This window comes from Nuphar pumila, chromosome 17 (genome assembly GCF_984573655.1).
Source record: "Nuphar pumila chromosome 17, dmNupPumi1.hap1.1, whole genome shotgun sequence".
NCBI classification, from domain to species: Eukaryota; Viridiplantae; Streptophyta; class Magnoliopsida; order Nymphaeales; family Nymphaeaceae; genus Nuphar; species Nuphar pumila.
Window position 1 is genome coordinate 9,133,575 of NC_143265.1, and position 13,690 is coordinate 9,147,264.

The 13,690-nt window shown below is 35.8% G+C and overlaps 1 protein-coding gene across 3 annotated transcripts in view; it reads left to right on the forward strand.

The window, feature by feature from the left end:
* LOC149811576 (signal peptide peptidase-like 2) overlaps positions 1-13,690 on the forward strand; it is a 96,592-nt gene that overhangs the window by 25,302 nt on the left and 57,600 nt on the right. For all 3 annotated transcript variants that reach the window (XR_016428511.1, XR_016428512.1, XM_089993113.1), the window contains exon 5: positions 11,787-11,944. Coding sequence is in view for 1 of the 3 variants with exons in the window: in XM_089993113.1 (XP_089849239.1) it covers positions 11,787-11,944 (158 nt within the window). In the remaining 2 variants the exon portion in view is untranslated. The remainder of the gene's footprint in view (positions 1-11,786; positions 11,945-13,690) is intronic.

Below are 13,690 nucleotides of genomic sequence, written 5' to 3' on the forward strand. Positions count from 1 at the left end.
GTCAATGGAGGAGGAGGTCGCCGGTGGCCGAAAACGAGAGAGAGAGAGAGAGTCGGATGAAAAAAACAAAAACCCTAAGTTTCTTTTTTTATCTTTATGATTTTTTTGAAAATGTCCATTTTCCCTTATTCAAAAATAATTTTCTTTAATTTTTTTGTTTTTCACGTGTTAATTTTTTTAAAAAAGGGCAAACTTGACATTTTAAAAAATGCGTCCCCCTTTAAAGGAGTACGCATACCCCTTTAACGGGGGACGCACTTCCCTTTAAAGGGGGACGCGTACCCCTTTAAAGGGGGACACACTTCCTATATTTTTCATGTGCTTCCCCATGCGTTTCGGAAGCGTCGCGTTTCACGCTTCCGAAGCGCGTCTCGGGGAAGCGTGCTTCCCCTAGTACATGCGCGTTTTCGGTAACTCTGGTTTGCATAGCCTAAAAAAGAACATGGAATAGCATGAGGGGAGAGTTTGTCATTTTTGTTAGAAAAGACAAAATATTTGCATCCAAAGACGCTTAACCTAGAATAATTTAGAATTTGTTTAAAAAGTTTTTCAACAAGAGATATATTATTTAATGAAGATGATGGCATTTTGTTAATGAGATGAAAAAGGGAGTGAAAACATACAAGGGAGTGAAAAAGGGTAATACGGTTCAACACACAGCGAAAGGAAAATACAAATATTTGACCAGATCTGGATCTAGAATCATCACGTTCCAATAGTAGGTTGGCGAAGAGCCATGTCTTGCAATTTGGGTTTAGAGATAGAGTGATGCAATGCATTTGGATCAATCCAGACGCATGCAAGGAGCAGGAGGATGATCCGAACAATCTACCATGAAAGATTCGCTCCGAGAAAGCATACCCACATATAACCAAATCGAAAACGACCCATTCGGGCTTGTCGTTTCACATTTGTTGTAATTCTAAGATTTTTTTTGTCGCTAATATCTCGGAAACCTCGTTAGCTTGCGTCGTTCTAAGTTTGATAATTTTTGGAACTACAAAAATAAAATCTTTTATTTTTTAATAGGTATTGGTTCTACGGATTCGGATAGTTCTAGTACTCTTTAGGATCCATTTTGGGTACTAGAGGGTGTAGGGATAAATTTGGTAGATTTTAAATTTTTTTTAGCAATGGATTTTGACCTTGATCCATTTTAATTGTGGGTTTAGAGTATCCAATCTATCTCATAAGTGAATTTTTCTCATTGGCCTAAACGGAGGTGACCTCTTGGAGTATCCAATCCAAGAGTGGCCACTTTACTAGCTTTTTCATTGGCTCAAATGGAGGTGACCTCTTAGAGTGTCCAATCCAAGAGTGACCACCTCACTAGCTTTCCAATGGCTAAAAGGGACCATTGGCCTAGAAAGGAGGAGAATAAGACAAAAAAGTTGACTTGCTTCTCATTGGCTTTCAAGGAAAGTGGCCTCTCATGAGAGCCAATGAGAGAAAGGAGGGTCTTCTTCTACCTTTATAAGCCATTCCAAAATACCTTTAGGGAGTTTTTGTATACTTTTTTGAGAAAGTTTTGTGAAGTGAAAAATGAGAACACCTTGAGAGTGAGGTTTGAACTTGTGGGAGTGAGTTTGAAGGTTGTGAGGAAGTCTGAGTGAAGAAAGTGACAGACGACCTTCATCTTCAACATCTCTGCATTTGACGTCAAATCAACTGCTGTGATGGACGTTTTGGAGCTGCTGGAACTCCAACTCGAACCAGCTACTGTACATCAACAAGTGGAGCTGCCGTGCATCCACTTTGGTTGCTGATTGCATCGTTCTTGGCATCAACTGGCGAGCTGAACCATTTGGGTGCGTGTTGAGCTATTTGGGCATGAGCTGTATCAATCTTTAGACTGAGTTCTAGAATCTGCTGAGTATTTTCTAGAAACTGATTTATGTCTCATAAAATTCTGGTTTAAACGTTCCCTAAGAATTCTGATTTTTTTTGGGCGTTTTAAAAATCCGATATAGTGGTGGTTAAAAAAAATCTGTTTACGTGTTGTTGAAGTTAAATTGATTTTCTGTGGGCTTAAATTAGTAATATTTGGTTTGTGATATATATATATATATAAATTATACATATACACGCTGTGTATGTAAACTGAATGTTAGCTTGATTAAAATATATTGTTTGCAAGAACCAATAGTGAACTGAATCCCATTCTTGGCGTGCTGTTTGAAATCTGGTCAAAACTGAATTTAGTTGACAAATTGAGTTTAATTTAAATCAGTATTCTTTTGTGCGTGAAAGGGTTCATTCTTAAACTGATTTGAGTTTGTTGGTTTGCACGTTTGAAGGTAGAATTTGTCATTGATTGTGAGTAAATCAGCATTGGAAAGTTTGCTGTTAAACGGTGTGGGAAAGTCTTTTAACATCATTTGTGTGCTCGATTTACAAGAGCGAAATCTGCCCATTGTTAGCAGTTTAGTGTATTTAATTGCTAAAAATTTCCTGATGTCCATTCATGTTAGTTATATGCGTTGTTTACATGGCTGACCCTGTTTATATCAGAAATCGTTGGATCTGATATGCTTTGTGCATAAATCTCGGATTTAATAATGTCTGATTGTCATTTTAGCACTGAATGCAAAATTGTTAATTGAATGCAAAATTATATATATATATATATATATTCTTTGCTGTTTTGGGACTGAATATAGTTAATTTTCTGAGGGTTACAAAATCTGATTTTTACTTGCATATTTAAATCTGACAACTGTTTCAAAGTCATATCTGGTTTGAGACCTAGTTGCTTCTGCATCCGTATCGTGCGCTCTTAGTGCGTTCGTGAACCAAACCCCATAGTCGGTTACATCATCATAGAGAGACTGTAGTCCCTTTGATCTTATACACTCAGATGTGTGGATCCCTCACTAGTTTTGTCAAAGGGTAGTTTTGCATACTTTGTCACCTTTATTGATTGTACAAGATATACTTGGATATATTTCATGAACTCTTTGAGATTTTCAAGAAATTTTATTTTATGGTTGGAAACTCATTTGCTACCAAGATTAAGACTCCTCGTACTGGTTCTTGAGGTGAATATATTAGTCACATGTTTGAGAGTTTCTTGCGGGAAAAAGAAATATATCATAAACAGTCATGCTCTTATACTCCTGAGCTGAATGGAGCACTGAAAGAAAGAATATGCATATATTGAAAACTACTAGAGCTTTGCTATTTGTTACATTTTTATTTTCTTTTATTAAAAAAGTTGGTCTAGTCTGTCGTTTCTTTAACAAGGCGTAGCCTCTATAGCAAGATTTGGTAGCAGTTATATATTGGATTTTATTTTATATCCATCTTGTTCCTTTTGTAGGAGGATCTAAAATTCCGAGTCCTATGTATTTTAAGCCTACCTTTCTTTCCAACTAGAGGTGAGTACATGGTTGGGTAGTTTGTTCGGTTATCAAGCAACTAGCCGAAAATCTGCTTAAGGTTGAATCACTTTTAAGGCATGAATTTGTTAAGTTGTACATTATATATATATATATATATTTGTTTCATATTGTACATATATACATATATATTCATATATATATGTATATATATTTTATTTATAATGATATATAGGTAATACCCTCTAGGAGTATTTTCGTTATTTCATAACATTGTAATAGGTTGTGCCTATTAGGAATACTTTAGTTCTTTTACTTTATTTTGTTCTTTTTGTCTTTTTCTATTTTTATAGGAACTATTTGGTCAAAGACCAAATAGAGTTGTTGGGTCCTTTTTGGACTAGTCAACATAGAGTTGACTAGTCAATATAGCTTTTGGAACAATCCAACAACTATATTTATAGCTGTTGGAAAAGTCCAACAACTCTATTTGAAACTATCTCGTGTATAAATAAGGGTGAACGGTGAACCCCCTTCTTGTTCTCCAATGTTCTTCTAAAGCATTCTACCTCACTTTGTGAGTATATTATGAATAAAATGTTATTTATTTTATTCTTACTTTTGTGCTTTAATGCATGGTATTGCCCTTAGTGGCTATTTGTATTGCTTATGTTGACACCTTGTATTATCCTATGGTGAACTTGTGCATGTGCACGTTGTGTTTGTGTTATTGTAAGCCCTTTGTGGTTCTTGCTTTTGTTTTTTTTATATTTTGTGACATAGTATCAGAGCGAGAGATTCTTGATCTTGGTGTCTTATTCGAGTTTGTGTTTCGATTTTTTTTTGATTGATATATGGCTTGGACTCAAGGCTCTCGTATTTTGGTATGTATCTCTTGTTTAATTTTAAAAAAAGTATTTATAATATATATTTCCTTTCTTTTCTTTTCTTTTCAAAATTTGTTTAAAATATTGCAGTTATTTCTTGGGTATGTAAAACATGTTTTTGAATCAATTGGAATTAGAGTTTTGTGAAATGTCTTTTAATGAAATATGTTTTAATGGCTCTTGTGTTTGTTTCTTTTGACATTATCCCGTAAGTAGTCTACTCTTGAGCTCCTTATGGTAAGTTGCCCATGTTATTATTATTTTAATATAAAAAATATATAATTTTATGATCTCATGTACATATTATATATATTGGGTTTCTTGGACACCATTATGATTATCGATGACTTTGTTCACGTGTCAAGCATGTTCTTTGAATTCTATTTGGTGCTTTCATTGAGATGTGCTCATTCAGAAATTTTAAATTCTTATATGTTTTATATCTTGAGTCATCATGATTTTAAGTTCCTTAGTCATGCTATGGATGTTTTGTATGCTCTCATGAGATTGCTCTATCGGCATATCATCTTCATATTTATGTGTTGTGGACATATGCCTATGCATGTTTTATGTGCCATTAATTGTGCCACTTCAAAATTGTTTTTTGATATTTTGGGTTAAAAAATTAGGCATTTTGGGTATTGTTTTATGGTCTCAAATTAAATTGATATTAGAATTTTATCTTAAAAATCTCTTGCATAAGCATGATAAGTCAAAATATATTTTGGGTATGCTAGTATATTATGTGAAATCATGGTGTTCTTATGCATATCTTATGTGTTCCTTCATAGGTTTTTATGGCTTTAAAGTTATTAGATTATTGCATATACATGAATTTTGATCTTTTTGTAAGTATCCATGATAAGTTGTATTTGTGCATACTTTTGGTTTTTTAAAAATCTCTATATATATGTTTTTGGCCGTATTTAATGTTGTATGCCATTATCGTCTCGTAGTAGACTTGCTTATATTGACCATGCATATAATTGCAGCATTTGATATCTTGTTGTTCTTATGATTACATTATACCCATTCTAAAGTTTTTATCTATTTTTATTAAATTTGATTTGAAACTTTATTTTTTCAAATTGGTTCTTATATATGAACTCACTTATTTGGAAACTGATTTTCGTGAGTGTGTATTTGCCTCCTTATGGCATTTGTTTTGTCCATCATAGATTTTTATATGATGCTTCATTTATTTTTGACCTTGTTGTTGTATAAACAGTGTTGTTTGTTGGGGTGAGTTGTGTGCACCTTGATTTTTTGTCACTTTAGATTGCCGGCTTATAGTTTGGCTATAAGTGACATTTGTTTGATCTCTGGTTCTGTGGGTGTGTTGTATCACTCATTTGTTTATTTGGCCATTGTTATTATGGATGTGTATAATTATGTTTATCCATGATGACTATCTATTTTGAAACCATTTTGTTTCAAAAGATTGTTAAAATTTATAATCTTATTCTTCTTGATCACATTAGTTTGTTTTCATTACATGCTCTCTTATTTTGCATTACTTACGTCTAAGTGTCATTATATGTAGACAAGAGATGTTTATGTATGCCTTATATGTGTTTTTAGCCCATTGTTGGCATTGTGATTATACTTTTGAGCTAATTGTTGATACACTTTGTAACGCCCCAAAATTTCGAAATTGTAAACTTTTAGAATGACTTGACCGAGACTAAAAAATTCTTTGTTTTCAGAGTTTTTGTTTTTAGTGAAATCAGCGGAAACAATTTTTGAGAAAAAAGACAAGTTGACAACCTTAGGTGCATTAGCGTAAAACCTCCATTTCACAAAAAGATTTTTTATCTTTGTAACAACATTTAGAAACCATATGCATTAAAAGATAATATCAAATTTATACAAAATAGGATTTCTCAAGGAAACCCTTATACAAAATTCAAAACCTGAAAGATGTATCCAGGACGCGAAATGCCATCAGAAATAGTGGGATCTTAAATCCATCTTGCAATTGCGCCATCGCTTGTCTCATAAACCTAATTATCACCTGTACCCATAAGATGGGTCAATTTTATGAAAAACTGGTAGGTGCGCAAGAAAGACAATATAGAACAACTCTAACTTATGCATTTAATCCATACATGATACGCAATTCAATCAATGATGTGAGAAAGATAATTTTGTTTCGATATTAGCTGTCCTAAGGGTACACACATACGCAAAACGTAGAAACAACTGAGACTGATTCGAAGGTTTATTATGTCATGTATTTTCGATATTTCGAGTAGCTAGTTAAGACCGCTCCTAAGGGGACGATCAGTGATCTAGAGAGGATTCTCCAAAGGCATACGTGGCAACAGATGCATCCAACTTCTGCAAAAGTCTATGAGATCTACCACCTAGGATAATCTCTAGTAGTCCTGTCCCCTAACTCCGATGACTGGGACACCGAGTAATTTGCTCGAGGGGTGATTGTTAACAACATGTCCTTCAGAGTTTTTATACCAATCCATCCTCTCCCTTACGGAAACAAGAGGCGAATGGGTGCATCAAGTTTTATTTAACTGACGACCCATTCTACATGCTCTGGTCTTTCAAACCAGCTCGAGCATCTTGCCTATGAAGGCGATCATCACCATTATATGATTTCAACAATGTGCCATTTGTATGCTTCGAGGTTACCACAAACTTCTCATCCAATCATCGTAGTACTAACATGCCATGCCTGTCTAAAAGTACAACTAAAATGAGAGGGGTATTGGTTTCTCAATAGAAACCTCAACTTAATGTTTCGTAAAAGAAGCCTTGCAATAATTTAGTTTAGTTTTACATGATTTGGTCTTTCCAAATATTTTTATAACATTGTGTAATTTATACGATAAGAGATTGCCACGAATCTCTCATCCAGTTATCGTAGTATCAACATGTTGCCCATGTCTCGCGATACTACTTACGATAAAAGGGGTATGGGTTTTTCAGCCGAAACCCCGTCAAACTATATGCTCATGCCCCCAACCGGGGTTATCTGAGTCATATAGAAATCTCAAACTGAAGTTTGTAAAACATTTCTCCCAAATGCGTCGGCTTGGGGAAGCTTAGTTGCAATTTTGCAATCTATAAGCATGCAGACTTTGCTTTGCAAAGCTACACATTTGAAAGACTGGATTCTCGCAAGGAATCTCTTTTCTTTAAAACTCTAGCATCCATGCACAAACTCATGTCTTTTGAAAAAGAGCGAGTAGGGAACACGTGGGATAGGATACGCTCTTGTGTGTCTTACGAGGTTGCATTTATGTAAGAATAATATATATTATAATGCAAGCCTGTGCACATTACAATGCGGTGACAAAGTATAAGCAAGACTCGATGTGTGAAACCACATATTGAGCTAAATAAGTGCGTAAGCAGTGCACTAGGTACGAAACCGTACCTCGACTAAATAAATGCGTAAGCAGTAGCTTGTGCATTAAAATGTGACGACAAAGTAAATAACATCAAGGAAAGAGGACAAGGATCACAAAATTGTGTCCTTGAATTAAATGCGTAAGCAGTAGCCTGTGCAGTAAAGCGCGGCGGCAAAGTAAATGACATAAAGGAAAGATGACAAGAATCTCAAAATTACGTTCTTGAATTAAATGCATAAGTAGTAGCCTGTGCTCTAAAGTCCGACGACAAAGTAAATGACATTAAGAAAAGATGATAAGGATCACAAAACTACGTCCTTGAATTAAATGCATAAGCAGTAGCCTGTGCACTAAAGCGTGATGACAAAGTAAATGACATAAAAGAAAGGACAAGGATCGCAAAATTGCGTCTTTAAGTTAAAAACATATATATATATATATTTATTGCAGTTTAAATGTTATATGCTTAATTTAGTTCTTTCATTGTCCTTTGCGCAACTTTCCCCTACCTCGGAGATTGTCTGAGTTGCTAACGTCTTCGGGTGTAGGTGATCAAAGGCCCTTGCCTCGGGGCACATGCAGAATCCGTTGTACTGATGGGGTGCACTGAAAGGCTCGAAGTACTGCGTAAATGACACAAATAAGCTTCTTTATCATAAACACTTACGAGGGGCCGAACCTGAAAAGAAGGGGGGGCAGGCTCGCGCCCCTGCCCGACATACTGACAGAGAGAGGGAGGGGGTCAGGGACTGCGCCCCTGCCCGTCGACTTTATAGAGAAAGAGGAAGGGGCAAGGGGCACGCCCCCGCCTGTTGGCTAGTCATAAGGAGAGGGTGGGGGTAGGGGCGCAACCCCTGCTCGCTGGTCTGACAGAAATGAGGGAGGGGTAGGGGCTACGCCCTTGCCCTCAGGTCGAAAAGGGAGGAGGCAGGGGGTGGGCTCAGCCCGAAAACAAAGGGGGTGGGGTGGGCTCGGCTACCAGCCCACCCGAGAGAAGAGAGAGGGGGGGGGGGCTACGCCCCTCCCTTGACAAAAGAGCGCAGAGGGAGGGGGCTGCACCCGTCCCCCGTGCTTAGAGAGCCGGGAGCAGGGAGGGGAACATCGCCCCTCCCCCGACTCACAGTGTAGGGGGAGGAGGCTGCACCCCCTTCCTCGACCTTAGAGAAAACAGGGAGTGGGGAGGGGAAACAACGCCCCTCCCCTGCAACCAGAGCGCAGGGGAGGTGGCTGCGCCCCTCCCTGCGCAAGGAAGCAGAGGGAGAACAAGGAGCGGGGATGGGGACGTCGCCCCTCCCCATCAAGTCGAGCAGAGAGAGAGAGAGAGAGAGAGAGAGAGAGAACAAGGAGGGAGAGAGATGGGGAGAAGCGAAGAAAGAGGGGGGCTCACCTGAGAGGAGGCCGACTGGGGTGTCGTCGGTGTCGGGTGGTCAGAAAAAGGGAGAGAGAAGGGGGCAGCGGGAGACTGTTGGGGAGAGAGAAGAGAGCGGGGGAGGTGAGGGGTTCCCTTTTTGCGTAAAAGGAAAACCCTCTGCGTGCTTATTTATAAGCACAGGGTGGGGGGGGGGGAGACTCGGGTCTGGATCCGGATCCAACCCAGGTTGATTTTTTTTTTGAAAAATCGGGTTTTACACACTTGATTTTTGAATGTCATTATATGTAGGCAATAGATGTTTATTCACATCTTCGTGTGTGATTTTCGCCCATCGTTGACATTGTGATTATGCTCTTGTTCTAGTCGTTGATACACTTGTTTTGAGTGTTATTATACGTAGATAAAAGATATTTATACACACCTTCGTGTGTGTCTTTGGCCTTTTAGTGACATTATGTCTATCCTTTTGTTCTAGTCGCTGATACACTTGATTTTTGCGGTTTGGAGGTCTAGTGAAGTGATTGCTTGTGGTGGTCGAACTATTGTTGATATTTGCAAAATATCATTTCTTGGTATTTGTGGGATTTTAAAATCTCTTCATATCTTTCGCAAAATGGTGTTGATTTGCATATATCATTCCTTTTGTCATGCGAGATTTTTTAAAATCTTTCTATAAAATTTTTACTATTTGTTTTTGCTTATAGATAAAATTTCATGCATTTCATTGAATATATATATATATATAGGTTTTAAAATTGCTATTTGGTCCTCTGTACTTAAACTCATTATAGGATATATGAGTGAATTTTAATGGCTTGTGGTTGATGGGATTGCTCTCATTCATTATTATGTGTATTAAATATATATATATATATATATATATATATATATATATATATATATATATATATATATATATATATATATATATGTGTGTGTGTGTGTGTGTGTGTGTGTGTTTCTAATTGATTATCTTGTCCACATTGTTGTATGCATAAATTTAATTAACTCATTTTTTCTTGAGGGTTCTTTTTTGAGGTGTTATACTTTATATGTATGTTGTTTTTAGTATAAATTGATGATTTGTTCTATTTGCAGTGTTTTTATAAAAATTTGGGATATTATTAATACATGATTGTTTTATCTCTTCTTGATAATTTAAATATTTTTTAAATGATTAAATTCTCATGTGATCAATATTTATGTTTTCTTGAAAAATATGTTGATTATGGGCTTATGCTTATCTAAAATTATTTTTATAAATTTTATATTTGAGGTATGCTCTTCTTATGTTGCTTGAATTGTTACTAATGTTTCTAAAATCTTAAAATTATCACTTTGTTTTACTTGAGTGTTATTCTTGTTCAAAATATACATACTATTTTTTTTTTTAAACTATACAACTATTTGGTTAGGATATCTTTTTTCTGTATAGTTGAAAATTGTTTTTTGTTCTCTCTGTAGGTTCTTAAAGATGCGATGGATTGAAAAATAAATATCTTTGATACATCATATCATGAAAATGGAGATAGCCAATGAAGGTGTATGTGAATGATAACCGATAAAGAAATTCAAAGACTTATATTTGCAAAATTCTTTGTTGCGTAAATGGAGACTCTCAATGAAGACACTTGAAGACTTGGATCCTCCCCATTGATTTTTTTTTTTTGTATTTTCAAACTTTCAATATATCACACCGTAAGTTTGGGGGGAGTGTTAAGTTGTATCTTTATATATATATATCTGTTTCATATTGTACATATATACATATATATTCATATATATATGTATATATATTTTATTTATAATGATGTAATAGGTAATACCTTATAGGGGTATTTTTGTCATTTTCCAGCATTGTAATAGGTTGTGCCCATTAGGGGTACTTTAGTTCTTTTACTTTATTTTGTTCTTTTTGTCTTTTACTGTTTTTATAGGGACTATTTGATCAAAGACCGAATAGAGCTATTGAATTCTTTTTGGACTAGTCAATAGAGCTGTTAGAACAATCCAACAACTCTATTTGAAACTACTTTTATGTATAAGTATTCTACCTCACTTTGTTAGTATATTATGAATAAAATGTTATTTTATTTTTGCTTTTGTGCTTTAATGCATGGTATTGCCCTTAGTGTCTGTTTGTATTATCCCATGGTGGACTTGTGCATGTGCATGTTGTGTTTGTGTTATTGTAAGCCCTTTGTGGTTCTTGCTTTTTGTTTTTTCGCTTATTCCGTGATAGAATCTTCTTTGACAGTTTGTCAACTTGGGTTCAAGCTATTCTCAATGGACCAAACCTTTATCAAGTGCACCAAATAATTGTAAGGTCGGTCTTTTTGGATACATAATTCAAGCTTATTCTTGGGTTTTGGCCCAACCTTGGCTTGCCTTTCTTGCCTAGCAGGTTTCCCCTGTGAATAATGTGTCCATATTTGTGAGTAGACTATAAAACAGCCATGCATGAACCTAGCCGAGCAACTTATTGTAATGTGTTTTGTTGATTTCGAGTCTCCCAATTCCATGATTGGTTGGACCTTATTGGGTTTACAGTAGCTGGGCCAGCCTGACGCCCACCCTCTTCATAATTCTTTATCCTATATGTTTTCTAATTGCTTATGCTGACATCTCACTTTCAGCGGATCTCTTTTGAGTTTTCCTTTCTTCAAGCCACTTTCAACTTGATTGCATATAAATTTGTTCTTGTATTGGAAACTTACAGAAACATGCTTTTGTTTGTTGTTCTGTTACACCTATCTTAAGTATTTGGCATGTTTGTATTTCCTGCAATTTGACGTGGATCTTATGATTGTTACTGCAGTGGAAATTTTACTGTATTCTCCAATTCGGCCAGTGGTCGACTTCTCAGTGGTTTTCTTATGGCTGATGGCTGTTGGGACCGTCATTTGTGCTTCTGTGTGGTCTGAATTCATTGCATGTGATCAATCTAATGAAAGTTATAATCGATTTACAAGGAAGGTATGCTTTGAATTAACATTTCTCTTTCGGTTCTATAAAAATATATTAATTTTTGTTGTATACTCTTTCCATGTTTCTTTTATGCTTCAACATATAGTTGGATCAAATCTAAGCAAGGGAATCTTTTATTTTTTTTGCGTAAAGAATAGCCTTCCATTAGAAAAGGCAATGAGAGTCACCAAAGGACAAATGAAGAAAGTAGAACAAAAAGAATAAAAAGAAACGGGTCCATCCAAGATCCTGATCTAGGTGAACTGATCTTGCAAAAGGGGAAGACCTGGGTTTGATTCCTTTCATGATAATTCTTAAATCTTCCTTCACACCATAAAAAACTCTTTGGTTTCTCTCTCACCAAATTGACCACCAAACTAAGAAGACCCTCCATCTTCAATCTGTTTCCACTTTTTTCCCATGGTTCTCTCCAAGGAGCCAAAATGATATGTTTAATGCCTTTAATCTGCCATCCATAGAAGGGCCATTTGGGTCAAGCCTTGTGGAAGAGATGGATATGCAAGTCACATTTCTAAAAGAGATGCCAAGTGGTTCTGTAAGGAAACGACTTTGAATACATTAGGTTCAATAATGAACCAATACGCATGCACATGAAGTGCGGATATACCCACTAAAAGGGAAAACACAAGCACATAATGTGTTAACACATAAACCCACGAAAGGGGCAAAAATGCCTATAAGGCATAAGTTAATATTATTGAAGAGAAGAAGGGTGTAACACCCATTACCATGGAGCAAAAGCTCCTCCAAGAAGTGAAAAATACAAGGGGGGAAGGCCCCTATTTATAAGCCTTTGAGGAGCCACATAGGGGGCTCCCAAAGGAGTTGTTGGGAGCCCCCAACAGTCACATTTGTGACCGTTGGGGGCTCCCCAACGACTCTTTGGGGAGTCCTCCAATGTGGCGCAAACCACAAAAATAAATTTAGAAATAAAAAAATAAAAATAAAAATAAAAATAAAAATAAAAGAGAAAATACAATCATATTACAAAATGGAATATGCTTAAAAATAGGTAAAATGACTAAACTACCCCTACGACTAATATAGAAAAATATATTATATATTATATATATATATATATTTAGGAAGATACATATACATATATACCATATATGTATATGTATCATCTTTTATATATATAAAATATATTTAATTACAATAATTGATGAGTACATTTTAACACCCCCCCTCAAACTTTGTGTGGGGGAAACAAAAAGATTGAAAAAATGTCGCAAGACTTCAAAAGGCTTCGGCAAGGATGTCATTGAAATTTGCAAATGCCTTCCTCCAATTGTCTTTTAATGGTGAACACATTTCCCGATCTATCCAAGGTTTTTCTTTTTATCCCATCTCCAAGATCCTCTGGAATAACAACAAAAAAACAAGTAAAAAATATCTTTGCACTTTACTTAAATGAAACATTCCTAACAAGATGATTTAATTAAAACCATATCGGATGACTCACCCACAAAACAATGGTGCAAAAATATAACTTATGCATAGTAATTTAAAGCATATGATAGGATAATTACTTTAGCATGAAAAAATTTAGAAAACCAATATTTCAAAATCATATATCATGTCAAAGAGAGAGTGAAAACGAATTATAAGAATGCATAATGCTTTCACAAGATCTAAAAATGGATAAAACACAACCCCACAATAGGGAATAAAGCAATGGTCCGCCATGGGACCCCATAAGAAGCTTATAATGAAGTGCAAAACAAGAGAGAT